Source organism: Anomaloglossus baeobatrachus, chromosome 5 (assembly GCF_048569485.1).
Source record: "Anomaloglossus baeobatrachus isolate aAnoBae1 chromosome 5, aAnoBae1.hap1, whole genome shotgun sequence".
Classification (NCBI taxonomy): Eukaryota; Metazoa; Chordata; class Amphibia; order Anura; family Aromobatidae; genus Anomaloglossus; species Anomaloglossus baeobatrachus.
The window spans coordinates 149,603,877-149,630,583 of NC_134357.1; the positions used below are offsets into that span (position 1 = coordinate 149,603,877).

Consider the following 26,707-nt stretch of genomic DNA (forward strand, 5'->3'; position numbering starts at 1 on the left):
AAAAAATACATCAATAGAGAGCAAGTTGAGGACCATACATATTGTTACGTGAACACCACTACAACCAATATGTAAGCCCAATTCACAAACAAGTTGTTATCATAGTATTAAGCTGTAAAACTAGGCTTCTCCGTATATAACTGGATCCGCCCAGTGTAAAGCCCCAGTCAGCCCACACTAGGTCCAAGCTGTGTTGCCATTATTACTCAGACTGAGGAGGCGAAGGAAACAACCTTATTATCGGGCTTGTCATGTTCAGGGTGTGACAGCCATCTCTGCCTGTAGAGATTACCAACTAAAGTAAACAGTCCCCTGCATTTGGGAGATTTCAATCACTGCCACATCCATTTGTCACTGCTAATCTCCGGTACACAACACAGTACCTGTCCCTCGTCATTTCTGCTCAAACTTACCGACATTGACTCAGTACATTACCGGGCAGTTACAGCAAGAGATCTGCCACTAGTCATTCATTTATTAATACCATGCGACTATTCTACGCGATTACTGACACCTACGTTTGTCACGAGTCTTTATCCCAAACCCTTCCAGTTCAGCGTATTATATGTGTGGGTAGATGAAAATTTCCAACCACAGCCAAGCAGATCAGTGCTGGACCTTCCTTCTGATAAATACCCATTCCAGTAAAATATGGAAATAAAATCACTATAATATAAACCATCTTTGCGTTTGGTCGTTTCCTATGCTGGGAATTCACAACAGTATGTCCTTAGGTGTATCTGTGAGCTGTTCTTACATTACAACTCTTTCAAGGAGATGATCAAACACATTAACGAGACCCTAGTCCGGCTTCTGCATCGGTAGCCTAGCAAACTGCCTTCTATTGGCCTGAATTACCATTGCCTTTTGTGATTTGTAGGCCTAGTGACGTCGCAGTTACGGCACAACGCTTACATGACTTTGAGGTCCACTAATCAGAATTGGAGCCATGGACCTCGGCAGGTAGGAGAAGGTTCACTGGGCTCTGACGCGGTCATAGATTGTAAGCTTCCGAGCAGGGCCCTCACTCCTCTTGGTACCTGTCCAATTGTGTCACTCTGTAATGTCTGACATTGTCTGTATATATCCCCTCTGAATTGTAAAGTGCTGCGGAATATGTTGGCGCTATACAAATAAAAAATATTTTTATCTACTATCACACGTCTCCCAGACTCTGGAATGACAAGCCTGCCTAATTTTCAGTATGATGCCTCCTGGCCCTGTGTTGTAGGAGAATATCAGGCCTAATTCACACCTCTAGGTTTCTTATAATTGCGCTTTTATCATTACAATGAACACATTATAGCTTATAGCTATATAGCTTTTCATGTGTCCTTTTCTTGTCCTATATAGCTTTTCATGTGTCCTTTTCTTGTCCTATATAGCTTTTCATGAAGAGGGAAGAGTTCTGCCCAGCGCAAGAAGGAGAGATACGTCAGTAAATTTCCAGGTGCTTTATTCTGCTTGGTTTCCAATAAAAACGGTCATATAAACATATGAGCAGTCAAGACATAGTCCTCCATGGATAATGACACAACAGCGACGCGTTTCGGCTACAGGAGTGTAGCCTTTGTCAAGTGTCTTGACAAAGGCTACACTCCTGTAGCCGAAACGCGTCGCTGTTGTGTCATTATCCATGGAGGACTATGTCTTGACTGCTCATATGTTTATATGACCGTTTTTATTGGAAACCAAGCAGAATAAAGCACCTGGAAATTTACTGACGTATCTCTCCTTCTTGCGCTGGGCAGAACTCTTCCCTCTTCATTATACACAGGTAACAGCACCTGCAGCCCGAGCAGCAGAAGGATATCCGAGCACATGGAATGGGTGAGCTGAAAGTTTCTCTTTTTGTCTCTTATATAGCTTTTCATGTCCTTTTCTTGTCCTATATAGCTTATCATGTGTCCTTTTCTAGTCCTATATAGCTTTTCATGTCCTTTTCTTGTTCTATATAGGTTTCCATTTGTCCTTTTCTTTTGCGGAGTTATTGGAGATTAAAAAAAAAAAAAAAGAAGAGAAAACCTGCCCAATATTAGCCCAATTCACAGACCATCTCTACGAATGGGTCTATTATTGTACAAAGCACTGAGATGACATCCGTGTTACATCCGTGTGCTGTCTGCTACAAACAAGGACATGTGAATTTGACCTTAGACAGCTTTGCCATTCAGGATCCTTGGAAAGCAGTGTTGGAGCTAAGCTGGAGCAATAAAGATGCCTGTAGACTGTGAGCCCTCGCGGGCAGGGTCCTCTCTCCTCCTGTACCAGTCTGTGCCTTGCATTGTCCATGATTATTGTCCTTGTTTTTACTATGTACATCCCTTTTCCGCCATGGCGCTATAACATGTGTGGCCCCGTAGAGAGTGTGACCCTTTATGAAGAAGAGGAGGGTCAAACTGGCCCTAATGGGGCACGGGCCGCCCCACTATGCCCTGAAATAAACTCCATGTATATATCCAACTATGTATCCACATCCCTGAAGTTGCAATGTAAATATTATATAAATTATTAATAAATAATAAACAACAGTAACTACAGACAGAGAGAGATGACAGTTCCCAGTGAAATGTGACGGGCACCGGACCCGGCTCTGTATGATCACGCTGCTTTCATTAATGAACCCTAATACACGGAGCTGTAACTGACAGCCATGCCACACTACATGACCTTTAAATTACATTATTCTTTACCATTAAAACCTCGGTGTAATCATTTTTCTATTAGGAATCTTTACACCATTTTGCAGCTCAAAGGGCAAAGTAAGAAAACAACACAGAAGCACTTAGTACTTAGAACCATTATCTATTATTATTGAGGGAATCACGCAGGGCCAGAACTCCCCAGACTGCTATAAAACTTAGAAATGAGACGCTTTTCAAGTCTTTTCAGAGATTTACATTGTTGAGACTTGCAGACATTTCCATAAGCTTATGAAAATGCTGCAGGATTACCGGAGCAGAAGCCCAACGCGTTCCACACTCAACAGTAACTATATGCGGACAATAACTTCACGTGGGACCTTTTCTTATTTGCATTTTATGCAAACGGCTAAATTTGCATGCACAAAGTAGGCTTTGTTCTGTTTTCTTCCGAAGCAGAGATTGTATAAACTGGCCTTCAAATACATTGGCATGCAAAAGACTAGGTTAGTAAAGGATATTCTCATCCTTAGCACTTTCCATGGACCCTGGTTAGGGATAGAGTCCTCGGTCCCTGTTCCATGGAAAGTGAGAGGAGTACTGCCAAGCCTCCACACCTGATCCTTGGACACTATTCCTTAGGTCTAGATAAGGCCTCACCCAATCTAGCAACATAAAGCGTTGTGGGGGCAAACTACAGTGCCCACAACTTTGGCCATTTTTTATAAGGGTGGCAGAAACTAAAAATATGGTTTATGCTAAAGTGCTGAAGTCACTATTGAATCAACGTGCAGCACTATTTGTATGGCTACCCTAATTATAGCGTACCTACAGGATCAGATGTAGTGAGGTTAATTGTAAGGTGCAGCAGAGATAAAATTGTTTTCATGATGTGTTAGACATCTCCCTTAGGTCTCGAGGTAAGCCTCCTGCATTATCATAAGCGTCATCACAATGTCCTAAAGCAGGCAGCCCTAATGAGTTAATGACAGGCTCAGCTCTGCTACATCATTTCACAGACGACTGAACGTGTGTTCCGCCTATAGAATATGTTGGATAAAAAGCTGTAAAGGGACAACAGCAGAGTAAGCACTTGTAATAGGGAGCCAAGCTCACATAGAGTGCAAGTGTAGCTATGTCATGACGATACCCCACAGGAAAGGGACATGTGTGGAGCCCAGTGGAGAACCTGGCCAGATGTCCCCCAGCCCGTCCCAATGTCCCCCAGCCCGGTCTCACAGCCCCCAGCCCGATGTTCCCCACCCCGTCCCGATGTCCCCCAGCCCGTCCTGAAGTCCCCCAGCCCGTCCTGAAGTCCCCCAGCCCGGTCGGATGTTTCCCAGCTCGGTCTGACATCTCCAGCCCAGTTCGACGTCCCTCAGCCTGTCCCCCAGCCCGTCCTGATATTCCACAGCCCGTCCTGAAGTCCCCCAGCTCAGCTCGCAGGTCCCCAGCCCAGCCCAACATCCCCCAACATGGCCTGACGTTCCCCAGCTCTGCCCGACATCCCTCAGCTCGGCCTGACGTCCCCCAGCCTGTCCCGACGTCCCCCAGCCTATCCCGAAGTACCTCAGCTTGTTGCAAAGAACCCCACCCCAGCATGATGTCCCCCAGCACACCCCAACATCCCTTAGCACGGCCCGACTTTCCACAGCCCAGCCCGACATCCCTCAGGTTGGCCTAACGTCCCCCAGCCCGTCTCGACAGGGCTGTGGAGTCGGTAAGCCAAACCTTCGACTCCGACTCCGACTCCTCAAATTCTCTTGCACCGACTCCGACTCCGGCTCCGACTCCGACTCCGGCTCCGACTCCGACTCCTACATATATTGCTTATAGTTAGGTGAAAAATTTATTGTAGTACATGAATATGTGTATGTGAACATCAGACATTTAATAATTTTTATGATACAATAATCAAGATATTTGGATAGAACATAAAATATATTTATTGGAATACAACTTTAGAACACAAAAAACTGTAATAAATTGTAAATATGTAATACACTATGTAATATACAGTAGATTACATATATATCTTGTGTGTGTATATACACTGTATATATATATATATATATATATATATATATATATATATATGTATATGTATATACAGTGTATATACACACACAAGATATATATGTAATCTACTGTATATTACATAGTGTATTACATATTTACAATTTATTACAGTTTTTTGTGTTCTAAAGTTGTATTCCAATAAATATATTTTATGTTCTATCCAAATATCTTGATTATTGTATCATAAAAACAATTAAATGTCTGATGTTCACATTGTACTACAATACATTTTTCACTTAAATATAAGCATTATACTAAATGTTATTATTTAGTAAAATATTCAGCACATTCTGCATTGCACTCCTGTCCCCAATTTATTATATATTTTAGGAGTCGGAGTCGGTGCATTTTATACCGACTCCGACTCCGACTCCACCAAAATGAGCTCCGACTCCGACTCCACGACTCCGACTCCACAGCCCTGCGTCTCGACATCCCTCAGCTCAACCTGACATCCCCCAACCAGTATGACGTCCAACAGCTCAGCCCAACAAACCCCCAGCACTGACCGACGTTCCACAACCCAGCCCGACATCCCTCAGGTTGGCCTAACGTCCCCCAGCCCGTCCCGACATCCCTCAGCTCAACCTGACATCCCCCAACCTGTACGACGTCCCCCAGCTCAGCCCAACAAACCCCCACCACTGCCCGACGTTCCCCAGTACGGCCCGACATCCCTTAGCTCGGCCTGACATCCCTCAGCATAGCCTAATGTCCCCCTGCCCGATCTGATGTCCCCAGCAGCTCCACAGTGGGACCTCCATCATCTCTTCTTTCCACATGACTAGGCAGTACATAGCACTGCAGGAACCAGCAATGGAAAGGGCAAATGGCATAATTAGTTCAATTACTGTTTTCCCACCACATAGCAACTTTATCCATCCAGACATACTAAATGAAGTCTAATTAGAGCCTCTGCAGAGAAGAGTTTGTAAATCTATGAAAACTGGTTCGCATCTAAAAAAACAGATATACTAGAAATGAGCACCTTCAGCGTGACTTATGGAACGGTTCCTATAGTCTCATGTCCTGCACAAGACACTCTAGAGACGAGTCTACACAGAGCTGCAGTATATGCTGGTGCTATATGATCAGGGACGGACATATCATTGGTGCACAGTGGCCTTGGCAGGTAAGGGGGGCCATTCCTACCTCCGAAACAGGTGGAATTTGCAGTATGATGAGCTATTGAACTAGAATGAAGCTCCGTATACTGTTCTTGCACAGAGGCCCCTTCCTGTCTATATCCACCAGTGTATAGGAATAATGGTGACATTTAACCCTTGTTTTCCCACATTTCTGTTGGGTGTCCCAATGAAGCTTATCAGGCAACATCTCTGCTACTGACTGCTAATCTCCAAGTAAATAAACGAAATAAATCCGCACTCCTGAACTTTTTTCCTCCCTTGGCCCATTAGGACATAACATTAGGGTCTGGTGTCTACATAGTAATTAGACACAATAGAGAAGACTTGCTAAATGTTGGGTGGCAGACGATGATGATGGGTGGCAGACGATGATGTGGGGCGGCAGACGATGATGTGGGGCGGCAGACGATGATGTTGGGTGGCAGACGATGATATGGGGCGGCAGACGATGATGTTGGGTGGCAGATGATGATGTGGGGCGGCAGACGATGATGTTGGGTGGCAGACGATGATATGGGGCGGCAGACGATGATGTTGGGTGGCAGACGATGATGTGGGGCGGCAGACGATGATGTGGGGCAGCAGACGATGATGTGTGGCAGCAGACGATGATGTGGGGCAGCAGACGATGATGTGGGGCAGCAGACGATGATGTGGGGCAGCAGACGATGATGTGGGGCGGCAGACGATGATGTTGGGTGGCAGACAATGATGTGGGGCGGCAGACGATGATGTTGGGTGGCAGACAATGATGTGGGGCGGCAGACGATGATGTTGGGTGGCAGACGATGATGTGTGGCAGCAGACGATGATGTTGGGTGGCAGACGATGATGTGGGGCGGCAGACGATGATGTGGGGCAGCAGACGATGATGTGGGGCAGCAGACGATGATGTGGGGCAGCAGACGATGATGTGGGGCAGCAGACGATGATGTGGGGCGGCAGACGATGATGTGGGGCGGCAGACGATGATGTTGGGTGGCAGATGATGATGTGGGGCAGCAGACGATGATGTTGGGCGGCAGACGATGATGTGGGGCGGCAGATAATGAGGTTGGGCGGCAGATGATGAGGTTGGGCGGCAGACCATGATGTTGGGTCGCATTATTAGAAGACAAGCACACATCTATATACCTGATATCCCCAATATATACTGCACTCGTCAGGACACAATGGCTTGTCCTCCTCATATTGATGCTGATTGGGAACTTGCCATTATTTTGCAAACATCCTATGTTTATGACCACCACAGCCATCAGATTGTCAGCAGATCGCCCGATCTTACCTGGATCTGCAGATAATGATCTCATGTATATGACCAGAGGGAGAGTAGAGGATAAAAGTTATCAGCAGCCCCAGGTAAAACCAAGGACACAGTTATCTCTGAGGCGTTTGTAATGCACGAAGCTTTGGCCACCTTATCTATTTGTCTTGGGGCAGTGAAGGTGATGAGGATAAAGGGCACGTCAGTCCGATGCCATTAACCCCATGAATCCGTCCAGGAATAATCAGCCCCGTATTGATCCTCACTACACGTGGAGCCAAGTGTTTGTCAAACTGCAAAGAGCTGAGAATCCGGGCATCAGCTGCACAGAGGACAGGGTTATCCCGGGTACAGGAGTGCCCCGGACTATGGGGGTGCCCGCCGTGCCCGCTGCCCAGAATACACCCCTCCTTACCTGCCAACGATGAGCCAAAGTTGCCGCTGAGAAGCAGAGCCAGCGCCAGGACGGGAGCGCTGGAGATCCGGGCTGAAGGCATTGCTCCTCGGCCACACTCCAGGGAGTCTCCCCGCACACAGGACCAGTGCTCTGCCCCCTCCCCGGCTGGCAGGGGTGCGGGCAATGGGTGCAGGCACAGTCCGCTACTTTACGTACAAATCCACTGCCAAGTAGTTTCCAAGCGGCCGGGAAAGTGCGGAGAGGAACCGGGCATGTGACGAGAAAGTTCCCCGGTGCCGGTCAGTGTCCGGCAGAGGTGCAGCTAGCACGGCATGTGCGCATCTCCCCTGCTACTGCCACAATGCCAAGGTGTCCTGCGAGCACAGCACTAGCACCAGGGACCCTGCAGGGGGGGAGAGCGACGGCCGAGGCGGCGACTGACAGACGGCAGCTCGGAGCGGAGGTGGGGCCACCACAGGGGGAGTGAGGCAGGAGGGAAGGAGGCAGGAGAGAAGGAGGATGGAGGCAGGACAGGGGGAGTGAGGATGGAGGAATGACAGGAGGAGTGAGGCAGGAGGATGGACCGGGGGAATGAGGCAGGAGGATGGAGGGTGGGATGGATGGTGGAGGGTGGGATGGATGGTGGAGGATGGATCGCGGAGGGTGGATGATAGAAGGATGGATGGTGGAGGGATGGATGGTGGAGGGATGGACAGGGAAATGAGGCAGGAGGATGGAGTGTGGGATGGATGAAGGAATGGATGGATTTAGGAGGATTGATGAAAGAGGGATGGAGGGATAGATGATGGAGGGATGGATGGTGGAGGGATGGATGGTAGAGGATGGAGGGATAGATGGTGGAGGATGGAGGGATTGATGATGGACAGATCGCTGGTGGAGAAATGGTTGGTGGAGAGATTCATGGTGGAGAGGAGGATAGTGAAGTGATAGATGTTGGAGAGATGAATGGTCAAGGATGGAGGGTTGGATGGTGGAAGATAGAAGGATTGAGGAATGGATGATGGATGGGTGGAAGATTGTGGGATGGATGGTGGAGGATGAAGGGATGGATGGTGGAAGATGGAGGGAGGGATGGATGATGGAGGGATGGATAGTGGAATATGGAGGGATGGATGGTGGAGGGATGGATGGTGATGGAGGGATGGATTATGTCAGATCGATGGTGGATGGATAGATGGTGGAGAGATGGATTGTGAAGGGATAGATGTTGGAGAGATGGATGGTGGACAATGGAAGAATGGATAGTGAAGGGCTGGATGGAGGCATGCATGGTGGAAGATGGAGGGAGGGTTGGATGGTGGACAATGTAGGGATGGATGGTGGAAGATGGAGGGAGGAATGGAGGGATGGATGATGGAGGGATAGATGGTGGAGAGATGCTTGGTGAAGGGATGGATAGTGAAGGGATAGATGTTGGAGAGATAGATGCTTGAGGACTGAGGGATGGATGATGGAGGGATGGATGGTGGAGGATGGATGGATGGTGGAGGATGGATGGATGGTGGAGGATGGATGGATGGTGGAGGGATGGATGGTGGAGGGATGGATGGTGGAGGATGGATGGACGGTGGAGGGATGGATGTCTAAGGATGCACTACCTAACACACCTCTCCGGAGACAACCCTCACACACACCTGTCTGCTCTCATTTGCTGCCAGTGCTCAGGGTTGGAACTTTTCACTGTTGTATACACTTCTGGTGCCCACCACTTTTAGTGTCGCCCTGTTCTAGCCATTCCTAAAGTGCCCAGCGAAGTACCTACTGGAGGTGAGCTGTGCCCTTAGTCACTATATTGACCCACCAACCCTTATTGTACCCTAAGGTCATTGTTTCCAAGTAACATAAAAGATGTCCTTTTTTCCACTGTGTTTGTTTATGTGGAAAATTCACTGAGAATAGCAACTCAAGTAAAATGGATGTGATTACATGAAAATGCATTTAATAAGGCATCTGTAAAGTGATTCATGTGCCGAAACCAGGACCACCCCACTGACTTACATAGGTCCATGTGTAATAATGACAATGTGAGGGACCATCCCACTGACTTACATAGGTCCATGTGTAATAATGACAATGTAGGGACCATCCCACTGACTTATATGGGCCCATGTGTAATAGTGACCATGTGAGGGACCATCCCACTGACTTACATAGGTCCATGTGTAATAATGACAATGTGAGGGACCATCCCACTGACTTATATGGGCCCATGTGTAATAATGACTACATGAGGGACCATCCCACTGACTTACATAGGTCCATGTGTAATAATGACCACATGAGGGACCATCCCACTGACTTACATAGGTCCATGTGTAATAATGACAATGTGAGGGACCATCCCACTGACTTACATAGGTCCATGTGTAATAATGACCACATGAGGGACCACCCCACTGACTTACATAAGTCCTTGTGTAATAATGACAATGTGAGGGACCATCTGACTAACTTACATAGGTCCTTGTGTAATAATGACCACGTGCGGGGCCACCCAACTGTCTTACATAGGTCAATGTGTAATAATGACCACATGAGGGACCACACCACTGACTTACATAAGTCCATGTGTAATAATGACAATGTGATGGACCATCTGACTAACTTACATAGGTCCTTGTGTAATAATGACCACGTGCGGGGCCACCCAACTGTCTTACATAGGTCAATGTGTAATTGAGAACCATGTGAGGGAGGACCCCTCTGAGTTACATAGGTCCATGTGTAATAATGACCACGTGAGGGCCACCCCACTGATATACATGGGCCCATGTGTAATATTGACAATGTAAGGGGCCACCCCACTGACTTAAATAGGTCCATGTGTAATAATGACCACGTGAGGTGCCACCCCACAGAGTTACATAGGTCCATGTGTAATAATGAATAAGAAATAACGTTTGGAACTCCATTCTATGTCTGAACTGGGTGCAAAAACCTAAAAAACATCACTATGGGGAGATAAGGTATGCACACCAGTGACTATGTAAGGGGAATACATGGAATAGCAGAAACTGCTGTGTGAATACTGACATGAAAAATTCAATAGCTATATGTACGAATGAAATGTGAAAAATGGAATCTGCATTACTGCCATGAATATATGAATAAAGAGAAATTTAGCTACTGAATTGATCAATGCAGAAGAGCCCCAACACTACGCCAAAGTATTTCTCTACGTTGGGGTCCCTAGCTTGTGTGTGCCCTCTCATGCAGTTAAATGACCAGGGTGGCCCCTCACATGGTCATTATTACACATGGACCCATGTAAGTCAGTGGGGTGGTCCTGCGTGTGGTCATTATTACACATGGACCCATGTAAGTCAGTGGGGTGGTCCTGTGCGTGGTCATTATTACACATGGACCCATGTAAGTCAGTGGGGTGGTCCTGCGTGTGGTCATTATTACACATGGACCCATGTAAGTCAGTGGGGTGGTCCTGCGTGTGGTCATTATTACACATGGACCCATGTAAGTCAGTGGGGTGGCCCCTCACGTGGTCATTATTACATCTTGTATTAATCTCATCTGTATGTAAAGCTGGGTTCAGACGAGCATGAGAAAAAAAGTCTGATTTTCATCCAAGAAAGCAGATGTGATAGGAATGTAAAAACAGACATTCAGGTGATGATAGGGATGAAAAATCCTCCTTTTTTTTCTGGATGAAGAAGGTCAGAACCCAGATCTAAAATGCAATGTCTCCCCGGGTGAACAAGTCTTCTTCCTCTGTCATCCATGTAGGCCTCAGACGTCCATGCTTCCATGTGATATCCATTTTTTTTCACGGATACCACGTGTACCCATTATAATCCTTGGTGCTATTCAAATGTACGTGTTTTTTCTTGGACCGTGTGTCTGCGCAAAACACATGCAGACCTGTCCAATGTTTTCCAGTATAACGGATGAAAACGAACGATACAAGTCTATGGGTCTGTGAAAAACACAGGTCACAGATGGCATATTGAACATTGCAAAGTATTGTATAGGAGAAGCTTCAGAATTTATTTATTTATTGATCCAGCCGTGAAAAACATGACATTTGTCATTCAGTCTTGCAGAAAAGCTGGGTGGTCCTGCAGCCATATTAGTTGTCACCCAGCTTTCCCAGAAATTGATAAAATTAAGAATTCTTTAAGATATTGTTTTAAATGAAGTGACAAGCAGGGGTGACGGTCAGAATTTATGGTTAGGAAGGAGCATCTTACTGCAGATCTTTTTTTAATATTACATCAAGCAGTATGATCCTGAGTGGTAAATAATGTACATCTGAACTGTTACCTAGATTCATCCTTCCATTTTCTCCTACTGCTCAGCCTGTGTCGGTCTATACAGAAGTTCTAGCTTGCTATTCTTCATTCAGGCCTGAGTTTCTTTAGAGTTTCTCATAGTGTCATCAGAGTTTGGTCAGTGGATCAGTTCTTACTATCAGAATTTCATTGGGGTTTTATCAGTTTTTCTCAAATGAAAAAAAAAAATGGATGTAGGATTCTCAACTTTCTCCTATCAAACCATCCGTGAAAACCGGACAGCAGATGCATGGCCTCCAAGTCTTGCCTGATCCATAGACCCGCATAGGCGAGATTGTCAAGACTCGGATCAATAGTAGGCCAGAGTCACACTTGCGTATGACTTGCGCGAATCTCACATCGCATCACCCGGCACGGCCGCACACTCATCTGACAGGTGCGGGACGGATGCATGTATTTTTACACAGTTGAGACGCTCCTATCCGGAGATCATCAGGCTGTGCCAGGTGATGCGATGTGAGTCACGCACAAGTCAATCACAAGTGTGACTCCGGCGTAAGGCAAGTGTCAGTGCTTTTGGTAAGACATCTTTGTTTGAGTAAAAAACTCAAACTACCCCATAGAGTATTGTAGGTATGAGTGCTGTCCTTGAAAAACGTGAGTAGCACTCATACAAAAAAATGCTGTCTAAATGAACCTTAGGCCTCCTTCACACATCCATACAAAACATGAACGTTTTGCTCAGTCTGGGATGAAGTTATGTATGTGTGTGCGTGTATTCTACATGTGATGTCCCTGTGCTATCCGTGTAACATCTGGATAGCACACAGACAGCATAAGCTGGTTTACTTACCTGTCTACACCGCTGCTGTCTGTGGTACTGCTGTAACTTCTGGGTCCGTGCTGAGTGCAGTGAATATGCATGAGCATAATGAGCAACAGAGGCAGAGACAGCAGCACAGGAGATGGTAAGTATAATAGTTCTTTATTTTTAAGTGATGTGTTTTCTCTGGTACGTGTCACATGGATCACATCAGTGTGCGGTCTGTGTGACATCTGGGCTGCGGGAGAAAAACAGACATGTTGCTGTGTGGAGCACACAGACATGCTTGTGTTCCACGTGGACACAAGGGCCTTGTAGACACATGGGCCTTGTAGACACATGGGCCTTGTGGACACATGGGCCTTGTGGACACATGGGCCTTGTGAAAACACGGGCCTTGTGAAAACCCATTGATTTTAATGGGTTTATGTTTGTTCGTGTATCCAGTACGTGTGAAAACGAATTTCACACGTACCGGAGCCACGAATGTGTGAAGGAGGCCTTAAGGGTAAATCTACAATGGCTGATCATGTGGAATGAGAGTTCTTCAGAAGGGAACAACTACAAATCACCTGATGAATATATTTTAAGCAAGCTTCAAAACCATCATCCTTGGCAGCACCTCCTGCGGAGGACACAGGACAAGTGCCGCCAAGATCAGTCATGTTCCATGCACACAGAAGGTTTGTGTTAACAATTGTTTTGTGGGCACAGAAGGCACTCACTTGTCTAAATCGCCAGTGAAATGACTGCCGATAGGCTTACATATAACCAGTTGGGCGTCATTAATGGGAAATGTGTACACGTTCCCTTAGGTAAAGATGCCTGAAGTTATCGTGTAATTCATCCTTTACAGCCGATTCCCCACTACATGTACTGAGAGTAGGGATGAGCGAGCTGCTCGACGCTCGGGTTCTCGATTATAAAGTATAATGGAAGTCAATGGGGAACTTGAACATTTTTTCGGAAGATTGAAGAGGTTATCCACCAATGGGAAACACCTGCTTAACCACATATCAGTGCCCCATAGATAATAAAAACAACCCATAATTCCCTGCCGCAGCTATGCCGGTGCACTATTCTCAATGGGTCATGTGACATTGTTGTGCCACGTGACGGCTTCAGCCAAACAATGGACAGCCCCTTTAATATCCAAGAGCTGTGATATATAGTTGTCATATTAGATGGGGTAACTTTTTTCACCCATAGGAAAACATCTTTTTATGCTATCAGTAGACATCCTCAAAGTATTTGTAGAAAACTCAGGAGACAAACAGGTTTACACTGCATTATGTGATCCTGTCTCCAATGTTTTCCTGCAAACACAGTGTGTACAGGGTTAATTGCTGATCACACAGTGCTGCGCTCAGTGAGGCTCTCAGAGGACAGCAGTCTGTAGGGAGAGTTCACTGCAACTACTATGCAAGCGTCAGTCACAGCCGCACTGATCGCTCTCTGTGTTTTCTCTGTCCTCACGTATTACAGACACCCACTAAGGGATTTCCACAGCTTATCTATTCAGGCAAGTATACAGTATACACATGGCAAGCTTAGGAGGCGGTCTGCTTGTCTGCTGATGTCTCAGGGAGAGGTGCAAACCTAGCTACTAGTGATGAGCGAATACCACCATGCTCGGGAGCTCGGTGCTCATAACGGATGGGCGCGACTTAAGAACCCGAGTATAATGATGTCAATGTGGAACGCAAGCTGTTTTCAAGAAGAGTTCCTGGAAAAATGTTCAAGCTCCCCATTAACTACCATTATTCTTGGTACACAAGCCGAGCCCGTCCGAGCATCCGACTGCTCATTACGGGTACCGAGCACCCAAGTACGGTAGTGCTCACTCATTCAGTAATATTCCCACGGTATTTCACCTACGAAATATCATAGCTGTTACTAAGTGCCATGGCATGATTGGCCGCATGGTATCATCATTTGTACTTCTATGGTCAGACTTAGGCAGGCTTTACACGTTGCAACATCGCTAGCAATTGCTAGCGATGTCAAGCGCGATAGCACCCACCCCCCGTTGCACATGCGATATGTGGTGATTGCTGCCGTAGCAAACATTATCGCTACGGCAGCTTCACACGCACATACCTGCTTGGCGATGTCGCTGTGACTGCCGAACAATCCCTCCTTCAAGGGGGAGGTGCGTTTGGCGTCACAGCGACGTCACCGCGATGTCACTAATCGGCCAGTCAATAGAAGAGGAGGGGCGAAGATGAGCGGGACATAACATCCCGCCCACCTTCTCCCTTCCGCATTGCCGTCAGGACGCAGGTAAGGAGATGTTTGTCGCTCCTGCGGGTTTACACACAGCGATGTGTGGAGCTGCAGGAACGACAAACAACATCGTACCTGCGGTCGAACCGACATTATGTAAAAAATGACCGACGCTATACAGATCAGCTATATTGTACGCTCCTGCTCATTCATCGTCGCACCTAGGATTTACACATTGCGATGTCGCTACCGGCGCCGGATGTGCGTCACTAACGACGATATATCGGTAGTGATGTCGCAACTTGTAAAGCCCCCCTAAGGCTGAGGCCACATGGAGATTTGTGTGAGTCCTCACATCACACTTGGCTCACGCTCGCAGCACAGCGGGAGCCAAGTGTCATGTGACTGTGGTTCGATCGTGCAATCAGTCCACAGTTGTGGAGGGGAGGGCCAGCGCTGCGGAGGGGAGGGAGGGATTTATCTCCCTATCTCCTCCGTTGCTGGCTGATGCGAGACTCGCACTGCTCTCTCTGTTTTCTTGGTCAGATTAGGGCTGAGAAAATAATCGCTCATGGGAGCTGCCCCAAATAGAAATATTGGTCTGAGTGAATGCAATTTTTTTATCGCATTCCACTCGCTCCGTATTACTCGTCGTGTGTGCTAGGCCTAAAGGGTGCTTTACACGAGACGTTCTATCGTGCGATAGATTGTCGGGGTCACGGTTTTTGTGACGCACATGCGGCATCGCTTGCGATGTCGGGCTGTGTGACACCTTCGAGCGACGCAGTATCGCTCACAAATCGTTAGTTGTGTACTCGTCGCTCGGTTTCATAATCTCGTTTAATTAAAATGGCGCCGGTTGCTCATCATTCCCGGGATAGCACACGCCGCTCCGTGTGACACCCCAGGAACGATGAACAGCAGCTTACCTCCGTCCCGCGGCACCCGCCGGCTATGCGGAAGGAAGGAAGTGGGCGGGATGTTTACGTCCCGCTCATCTCCGCCCCTCCGCTTCTATTCGCCAGCCGCTGGGTGACGTCCTTGTGACGCCGAACGTCCCTCCCCCTTCAGGAATAGGATGTTCACCGCCCATAGCGACGTCGCACAGCAGGTATGTGCGTGTGACGGGTGTTAACAACTTTGTGCACCACGGGCAACTAATTGCCCGTGACGCACAAACGACAGGGGCAGGTACGATCGATCGTGAAATTGCACGATAGATCGTACCGTGTAAAGCAGGCTTAAGACCTGCACTACATGGTGACTTTGGTCGCAGCACAGGTTATGTTGCCAAAGATCACTATGTGTAGCTGTCACATTGCAGCTGAACAAGTGAATGGGGTTGACATGATGTTACGATTAACGGGCGCAAAAGCCGCAGGAGCGAGGAACATCTCCTACCTGCATCCTGCGGCTCACGCCGGCTATGCGGAAGGAAGGAGGTGGGCGGGATGTTTACGTCCCGCTCATCTCCACCCCTCCGCTTCTATTGGTCGCCTGCAGTGTGACGTCGCTATGACGCCGCACGACCCGCCCCCTTAATGAGGAGGCGGGTCGCCGGCCAGAGCGACTTCGCAGGGCAGGTGAGTGCATGTGAAGCTGCCGTAGCGATAATGTTCGCTACGGCAGCAATCACCATGATATCGCAGCTGCGACGGGGGCGGGGACTATCGCGCTCAGCATTGCAGCATCGGCTTGCGATGTCGTAGTGTGCAAAGTGCCCCTTAGGGTACAACAACAAGTAAATCAGCAAAAAATGCTGCAGTTAGATTATTGCATTATCCCAGGGATCAAATGTGACCCCTTTGACTTGTATTACGCTGCAATGTAGCTGCTACACATAGTGATGTTTGGCCGCGTAACCTGTGCTGTGGCCAAAGTCGCAGTGTAGCCCCAGCCATAAGGTGTCCATGCACATTCAATATGCTAATTTAGCTGACAGCTGTTCTTTCCCATACACAAATATACGCTCTGCTGAGAGTGCATGTGTTTGCAATGGGGACAAAAAAGAAATCCAAATGCAACATGGACGACCCCTTTTCCTCACCTCTGCAAATTAGACATTCAGCTGATTCTGTTCTATTGTTTTTGCCAGCTGATCTGAGAGCAGCATAATATAGCGGTAAAGATCCTGATTCCAGCGATGTGTCACTAACTGGGATGCTTGTTGCAGTTTTGATAAAATCCCTATTTTATCAGTAGTAGCTTATCATTAAGACTAGTGCACCTGTTGTCATGTAGTCCTCCATAATCAGGAGCTCTGCATAATCCCTCCCCCACTACTAATTGGCTACTTTCAGTCTATGCACAGTGTACACAGGAAGCTGCCAGTCAGTGGTGTGGGCTGGGTTATACAGAGCTCAGCATTCAAAGAACTGCTAGAGCTACATCAATAAGTCAATGATTTTATCAAATCTACAGCAAGCAGCCTAGTAAGTGACACAACACTGGAATCAGGGTCTCTGCCCCTACATCACGATGCTCTCAGATGGTACTGTAAAAATCTGGTGATAGATTCCTTTTCAGTCTTGCACTGTCATAGAAGCTAAGTAGATGGCTTTTATACAAAAATGCCTTTTTGCTACTTGATAGACACAGTTTTCTGCTTGAATGGTTCACACCATGGAAATCTCAGTTGTCATTCCTTGATGCACTTGTTATATTAATATTTTTGAATTTCTTAAGACATGATGTAGTAATATCACCCGCTGTTCTATGTCACCCGATGCATGAATTTACGCTTTAAATAAAAACTCATACTTTTGATCAAACTATTAATATCGCCCCTCAATTACCAACCGCCCAAAATCTTCATCCCCTAAAGGCAGATGATTTACTGTCCCTTTAATGACATGTGTCACATTGTCACCGAGAAGAAAAAAACATATATACTGCTAAGTGCATGACTGGTATTGATTTGTAAATTATACTCATAACTGCCACCGCCATACAGACTAATGCCAGGAATCAATACCTGCTTTATGTTGGCGTTCAACCTGATGCCTCTCCAGCCTTTGTACTTAGTAGTTTTTATGTCACCATGTCCCTAACAGCTTCTAATTGACTGAGCTGTATCTATATACATTACAGCTTCTGGGACTCTGCTATAAGTGACTGATCCATCCACTTCTGCACATTACTGGTGGCGTTTAGCTTGAAAGGGAGCGGAGTGCTTTCTTCTAGGCAATCTCCTCTTTACAAGCTGTGTATTTTAAGGAAAGTAAATGGATGTCTAGTGAAGTAGCAGGGGGCTGCAGGGGGCTGCATGCTTGTGGCGGGGAAGTGACTGCTGGCTCTGTTTGCCTGGACCTGTGTCTGCCACAAATTTACTGGAGATCTACAGATAACGCAATGTCTGAAGTAGATTAACTAAAAGTCCCATCCAGATTCCTCAATGCTTGACCTAGAAAAGAAGTCCAACTGATCATGTACAAGTGGATATATATATATATATATATATATATATATATATATATATTTATATCACTGGCGGCCACAGAAGGAAAGGGTCCCAATATGTGATCCCTTTGTAGCCCAAGAGTTCATCATAATGCACAATTCCTCTTGCTTTGGAGATGATAATGGCCTCCTCACCTCAGGTTTCGCCGGTAATATGTCGCACACACATGAAAAACCTGATTCCCTCATGTGAATTGTGCAGGATAATGGAAAAATAAAGTGCTGTGTTGACATTTTCATCAATGACTTTTGGCCCCACTATCCGCGTATTCATATCAATGCAACTAATAGCAATTTTTGGATCCTCAGGCGGCTGTTGGTGAGCCTCGTGTGACTGATAATTGCCACACCTTGAACCACGCCCCACTGATCATGGTGTATTGAATCCGGTCCGAATGGCTGTCCATTGGCTGTTGGTAGCCAATTTCAATTCACCACACTCGTCAGTTTATCCTCTCTTTACACCACTGACACGGGGGTTTCATATGAAGAGATTCCAGTATGAAGTTGTGACGCCCTGGACAACCCAGGGGTCACAGGTCACAACATCACATGCACCCCACATTCCCTGCAGGTACACCAAGCTAACCCAAAATCCTTGTTGCCTTCCTCCAGGGGCTGATGTCCACACCAGGGGGGTGGGCCAAGCGGTTGGCTCCGCCCACCAAGGAGTTCACAGCCCTGGAGGCGGGAAGAACCAGACAGATAGAGTTTGGAGGAGGAAGTGAGAGGAGTTGAAGTCTAGCTGAGGGCTAGAGTGGAGTCAAGCTAGGGAAGTGAAGGAGTAAACAGTGAAGTGGTAAAGGAGGACAGTAAGAGTGGCGACAGAAAAGAAAGAGTTAAGAAAGCCTGAAGTTGGTCCGGGTGTGTGCCCCGGACTGAGACAGCAAGGTCAGCAGACGGCGGTGATAGTCTGCAGGGGGACTGTTTGGAGGTTGCTGGAAGGACCGCGGACGGGTGGTGACCCGGCGGTACTGGAGCAGTATACGAAGAACAGTCAGCACCAGGGCAGGGGCCTTTCGGATCCCGGCAAGGCTAGGAGTCGCCATAATTTGCCAAATCCATCAGTGAAGGGGACCTCTGTCTCCTAACAACCAAGTCCCGATTGAAGGCAACAGCCCGACCGTGAAGGGGAGACACCGCCAGGGCACCAGTTTCCCAGTGCCAGCGCCTGCGGGCAAAGTAGGGCTCCTTCGGCCCAGATTGAAGCCGAAGAGTGGGTAACCGGTGGGGACCCATCGCTACCAAGAGACTTTACATTGGTGCAGGGAAGAGTCCGTCACCGCTAACTGCAGGGAACCGCAGCACCGTAACCGTCCGAGGGACCCGTCCAACCAGCCGTTTGTTTACCGAGAACTGTGTCGTGTTTACTGGCTGAGTGAGTACCTCCGTGCCGTGCGGCACAGCGCTGCCCCTGCGCCCCTGCACCTCCACAGGCCCCATACCCGCCTGTCCACCATACCAACCCCATCACTGGGCCCCGGGAGCACCAAGACCCCTAACAGGGAGGGGCAAATTAATAACTGGCTGCTCCGTACCATCACTCCCGGGCTCCCCAAACAGAGCAGCGGTGGTGTCCACTTAATCACCACAACCGTGGGTGGCGTCACGGACAATAAACTATCCCAAAACCCAATCCCCTTTCACTCACGGGCGAGGAGTGCCGCTAGAGTCCCCGGGATCCGGCCCACCGCTCGAGCCACCGAGCAGCAGCAGTCCGCAGCAGCCGCAGCGGCAGCCGGACCCGAGCAGTGGGGAGAGCACGGCGTCCCCTCCTCCGCCCGCGACAACGTGACATGTTGTCCTACTGCTATTACTTTTCCTCTGGTGTTTGTCTGAACAATGGCTGTCCAAACACATGGTTGTCTTCTCCAAACCATGTATACTTTTGATTTTTGAAGGAATAGGAAGGACTGGAGATTACTCTATGTTTCTGTGAATAAGCAGGCGTGGTTATAAGTCTCCACTATGGCCAATCCTTGATGTATTGATTACAATATGTATAAAGCGCCCACTCGCAACACTACTGTCCACCCCAAAGGTGAACTACTCAACTGGCAAGGAAGAATATGTTCAGCTTCATATATAAACCCAGTGTTGGCTTTAGGGGCACTGGGCTCTAAATATGGACATATGGACACACTTTTCTAAAGGATTCTCGAAGAGGTTTTCCAGGTTTGGCGTGAAAGTCTGCAGTCACTCTATTTGACTGTAGATTGGTGATTCCTCACAGTGCGCAGTGTCAGTATTCTCGGGTACCAGCAGTGAGACTGGGGGGTCATGTGACTGCATGTCTGCATTATTTATAGTATTGGCCACATTGCAACCTCCTGCTCTGTGGCCTCCCTTCTAACAGTCTTGCACCCCTACAATCTATTCTAAACTATGCTGCCCGGCTAATCTACCTGTCCCCCTTCTACTTCCTGACCTCTCCTCTCTGCCAATCCCTTCACTAGCTTCCCATTGCCCAACGACTCCAGTTCAAAACCCTAACCATGACCTACAAAGCCATCCACAACCTGTCTCCTCCCTACATCTCTGACCTAGTCTCCCGGTACTTACCTGCACTTAATCTTCGATCCTCCCAAGATCTCCTTCTCTACTCCCCTCTCATCTCTTCTTCCTACCATCGCATCCAAGATTTTTCCCGTGCCTCCCTCATACTCTGGAATGCACTGCCACAACACATCAGACTCTCGCCTACCTTGACAAGCTTCAAAAGGAACCTGAAAACCCACCTTTTCGACAAGCCTACAACCTGCCGTAACCCTCAGTCTGATACAGCGCCGCACAATCAGCTCTACCCTCACCTACTGTATCCTCACCTATCCCTTGTAGACTGTGAGCCTTCACGGGCAGGGACCTCTATCCTCCTGTACCAGTCTGTGCCTTGTATTGTTTATGGTTATTGTACTTGTCCCTATTATGTATACCCCTTTCACATGTAAAGTGCCATGGAATTGATGGCGCTATAATAAATAATAATAATAATTCCAACTACACGTACATCTAGTCGGATTGTAGCCAGGAATATACAAATGCATACTTGTGGTCTCAAGACCGCTCGATCCCGATGCCGCCACGAGACGATTCTGATAGCACATGCTAGGCGTAATGTGAGGATTTACTGCAAACATTGCTAACCCCCGTCACACGGACTTACCTTCCCTGCGATGTCGCTGTTGCCGGTGAACCGCCTCCTTTCTAAGGGGGTGGTTTGTGCGGCGTCACAGCAACGTCACACGGCAGGCGTCCAATAGCAGAGGAGGGGTCAGAGATGAGCAGCCGGAACATGCCGCCCACCTCCTTCCTTCCTCATTGCCGGTGGACGCAGGTAAGGAGATGTTCGTTGCTCCTGCGGTGTCACACACAGAAATGTGTGCTGCCGCAGGAACGACCAACAACATCGCTACTTCCAGACAACGATTTTTGGTAAATGAACGACCTCTCATTTACCAACGTTTTTTGTCTCTTTTGCGATCGATTAAGGTCACTCCAGCTTGTCACACGCTGAGATATCGCTAACGACGCCGGATGTGCGTAACTAACACCGTGACCCCGACGATATATCATTAGCGATGTCGCAGCGTGTAAATGGCCCTTTACGGCTGCAAAGGAGAAGCAGCACTGGAAATGTGGTGGGTGGGTAAGGCACCATTCACACTGCATTGTAGTTTATCATGGTTGTGGCTGATTTCCTGATAATCTTTCAGTCTACAGTGGCTGTGGATCACCCACTGAGCGAGAAAAACACTTGTCCATCAGGCAAAATTACTTTGTCTTACACAAAAGTTCATCATTATTCTTGGATTAGGGCATAAATAGGACTAGTGCTGCCAAGAACAATGTCTGACTACTTGTGTTATGATTGGTATAAGAGGTCTGTCTCTGTAAACTGGCCATTAAAAGACTACCGATCACAAAAAAAAAAGATTGACAGTCGCTTAGTGCTGACGGTCAGTTTGTGCAAACGATTAAGTCCCTTTCCATTATTATTATTATTTTTCTTTTTACAGTGGGCAGGCTTATTGAATAAAAAAGAAAATTGAAAATCCCATTTACCAATGTCAACCATAGAAAATGGGATAAACAGAAAAAAAATCCATAACCAGTAGTGATGAGCGAGTACTAAAAAGCTCGGGTGCTCGAGGCTCGGGCCGAGCATCCCAAGATACTCGTGTACTCGGCCCGAGCACCGAGCCCAATGTTATCCTATGGGAGACCCGAGTATTTTTATGAAATGACCCCCCGGCAGCATGGAGAAACCCTAAAAATGTCACAAAAGTCTCAGAAGAGTGCTCAAATGACATGGCAACAGCATGGGGAAGACCCCTTGAAGCATTTATCACTCAAAAGTCACAGCTGTGAACAATTTTGTCTGCGTTTTACGCCATTTTTACGGACTCACCAGAAAACCTTCAAAAATGACACCAAAATGAATTTTCATGGCGGAAATGTTAAGGGCACATACCCAATAGTGAGATTGAGCTGGTGTATGTTACTTTTGGAGATTACATGAAAGATTTTACGTGAAAACATTGTGTGGCACTCCGATGTGTGCGTCCGTGCTTGCATTTAAAAACCGCACGTGTGTGCCTGTTGGTGGCAGCGTTCAGGTGCACTTGTGTGCGTTTTGCACAAACTTGGATATAACACACAAGTCTAGTGAATACACATCAGCACAGCATTGCAAAATGATCAGGCACATGTCAGCCAAGCACCCGACTTTGTGGGATGTACAACAGAGTCGAGAAGCAGTGCTTGCTGATGTCACTGCTACGTCTTCGCTTGTTGTGCATGCGAGCCAATCCCCTGTCCATGCTGCCCGTGAACAAGCCTCCTCCGGCCCTGCACCTGCAGTTTCCCACGCAGAAATAACACCATCATCAAGCACGTCCTTGTCCCAGTGCAGCGTTCAGTTATCCATTCAGCAAACCTTTGAACGCAGGCGCAAATACACTGCCAACGCCCCACATGCCACACTTCTAAATGCTAACATTTCGCGACTGCTTGCGCTGGAAATGTTGCCTTTTAGGCTGGTGGAGACAGAAGCATTCCACGACCTGATGGCAGCAGCTGTCCCACGTTACTCGGTCCCCAGCCGCCACTATTTCTCCCGGTGTGCCGTCCCCGCATTGCATAACCACGTGTCACAAAACATCACACGTGCCCTGAACAACGCTGTTTCAGCCAAAGTCCACCTAACCACAGACACGTAAACAAGTGCTTGTGGGCAAGGCTGCTACATCTCGTTGACGGCACACTGGGTTAATATTGTGGAAGCTGGGACCCAGTCTGAGCGAGGGACAGAACACGTCCTTCCCACACCAAGGTTTGCAGGCCCTACCTCAGTCAGGGTTTCACCCACACTCTACAGCTCCGGAATGTCATGCTCCTCAGCCTCCTCCTCCTCCTCCTGCGCATCCTCATCCACTTTACCCTCCACACCAGTCCCAAGCTGGAAGCACTGCAGCACTGCCTCGGCGAAGCGGCAACAGGCTGTGCTGAAGCTAATCTACATAGGTGACAAACCCCACAATGCAGAAGAGGTGTCGACAGCTCTGAAACAGCAGGCAGATCACTGGCTCACACCTCTGAACCTAAAGCCAGGAAAGGTCGTGTGTGACAATGGCCGGAACCTGGTGGCGGCTTTGAGGCGAGGCCAGCTGACACATGTTCCATGCGTGGCCCATGTGCTCAACCTTGTGGTTCAGCGGTTTCTAAAGTCATACCCAGAGCTGTCTGATCTGCTAGTAACAGTTCGCCACCTGTCTGCACATTTTCGAAAGTCCCCTACTGCTTCAGCCGGCCTTGCCGGCTTTCAGCGCCATTTGCATCTTCCGACTCACAGACTGGTGTGTGATGTCCCCACACATTGGAATTCAACTCTGCACATGTTGGTCAGGATATGTGAGCAGAAGAGGGCAGTTGTTGAGTACCTGCATCACCTAAGCCGTCGGGAAATGGGTTAAACTCCACACATAACACCTGAGGAGTGGAGATGGATGTCCGACCTATGTACCATCCGCCAAAACTTTGAGGACTCCACCAAGATGGTGAGCGGCGATGACGACATTATTAGCGTCACCATACCGCTTCTCTGCCTTCTAAAATGGTCTCTGCTCAAAAACAAACATGATGCGTTGCAGGCGGAGCGCGATGAGTTGGAGCAAGAAACAGTAGTGGGTGTGGGTGATAACACACAGCCCAGCCTCGTCTCATCACAACGTGCAGTGGATGACTATGATGAGGAGGAGGATGAAGACATGGAGCAACTCTCCGGCCAAATTGAGGATATGACATGCAGTCATATCCTCGGTTCAGCGTGGCTGGCCAGAGGACAGGGTAGATGATGAGGAGGAGGAGGAGGAGGAGGACAGCATGTTCAGTCATCGTGTTGGTCAGGATACTGAAGTGATCACTGTTAAGAGTGTGGCGCACATGGCTGACTTTATGGTAAGCTGCCTGTCTCGTGACCCTCGCGTTAAGAACATCTTGGCCGACAATCATTACTGGTTGGTAACACTGTTAGACCGACGCTAAAAGCAGAACTTTATGTCTCTTATTCCCGAGGCGGAGAGGTCAGGCAAAATGCAGCAGTTCCAGAAGGACATAGTCACGGAAGTAGACAAAGCATTCCCCTCACAAAACGCTAGCGGCATAGGTCAGGAATCAGTGGACAACCAAGGCGTACAGCCGAGAGGGGCACAAGTCCAATCTGCCAGAGGTAGGGGAACAGTCTTTAAGATGTGGGACAGTTTTCTCAGCCCCTCACATACCACAGCCCCTGAGGTGCGGGGTAGTGCCACAAGAAATCCTAAGTTTGCCCAGATGCTCAAGGAGTACCTTGCAGATCGAACAACTGTACTCCGACATTCCTCTGTGCCTTACAATTATTGGGTATCCAAGCTGGACAAGTGGCATGAATTGGCTTTCTACGCCTTGGAAGTCCTGGCCTGCCCTACCGCTAGCGTTTTGTCAGAGCGTGTTTTTAGTGCCGCAGGTGGAATCATTACAGATAAATGCACCCGCCTGTCAACTGAAAATGCTGACAGGCTGACTCTGATCAAGATGAACAAGGGTTGGATTGGGCCAGACTTCACCACACCACCAGCAAATGAGAGCGGAATTTAAAGTTTGTAACGGGAATTTGCCATGTACCTCCACTCACCCATGGGTACACACTTCTGGACTTTGGCTAATCGCTGGACTGCTCCTCCTTCTCCTCATGCGCCACCATGATGACCGTTACAATAGTTAGGCCGTTGTTTCAGGTATACCCACAGTGGTAAATTTTTTCGCCCATTCTTTTAGAATGGGCATTACAACGACAGGAGACCCGTTCCTTTGCAATGGGAACAATTTTTTGAGGCCCTCATGCACATCTCTATCCAGGGACAATGTGGAGCCTCCCAATTTTTGGCTGCCCTGCCAAAGGGCTATACTACAATAGACCCACTTCCTTACAATGGGCACTTCAGGTTTACAGGCCCTCATGCACATCTCTATCCAGGGACAATGTGGAGCCTCCAAATTTTTGGCTGCCCTGCCAAAGGGCTATACTACAATAGACCCACTTCCTTACAATGGGCACTTCAGGTTTACAGGCCCTCATGCACGTCTCTATCCAGGGACAATGTGGAGCCTGACGCTGCCACCGACAGGCACACACGTGCGGTTTTTAAATGCAAGCACGGACGCAATAAGAACCTAACAGGTTTTTAGGAGCGACAATTACTGAGAAGTTTCACACTATCAGACACTGCTGATGTGTATTATTCACTAGACTTGTGCGTTATATACTAGTTTGTGAAAAACGTACACAAGTGCACCTGTACACTGCCACCGACAGCCACACACGTGCGGTTTTTAAATGCAAGCACGGACGCAATAAGAACCTAACAGGTTTTTAGGAGCGACAATTACTGAGAAGTTTGACACTATCAGACACTGCTGACGTGTATTATTCACTAGACTTGTGCGTTATATACTAGTTTGTGAAAAACGCACACAAGTGCACCTGTACGCTGCCACCGACAGGCACACACGTGCGGTTTTTAAATGCAAGCACGGACGCAATAAGAACCTAACAGGTTTTAGGAGCGACAATTACTGAGAAGTTTGACACTATCAGACACTGCTGACTGACATGTATTATTCACTAGACTTGTGTGTGATCTACTAGTTTGTGCAAAACGTGCACCTGTACGCTGCCACCGACAGGCACACACGTGCGGTTTTTAAATGCAAGCACGGACGCAATAAGAACCTAATTGGTTTTTAGGAGCGACAATTACTGAGAAGTTTGACACTATCAGACACTGCTGACATGTATTATTCACTAGACTTGTGCGTTATATAATAGTTTGTGCAAAACGTGCACCTGTACGCTGCCACCGAC

General features: G+C 47.9%; 1 protein-coding gene across 2 annotated transcripts in view; it reads right to left on the minus strand.

Annotated features, from left to right (window-relative positions):
* The window catches only part of UNC5B (unc-5 netrin receptor B), a 284,071-nt gene extending 276,119 nt beyond the window's left edge, over positions 1-7,952 (minus strand). For both annotated transcript variants that reach the window (XM_075348974.1, XM_075348973.1), the window contains exon 1: positions 7,549-7,952. In XM_075348974.1, coding sequence (XP_075205089.1) covers positions 7,549-7,630 — 82 coding nt within the window. In that variant the 5' untranslated portion in view covers positions 7,631-7,952. The remainder of the gene's footprint in view (positions 1-7,548) is intronic.
* Between the last annotated feature and the right edge of the window lie 18,755 nt (positions 7,953-26,707).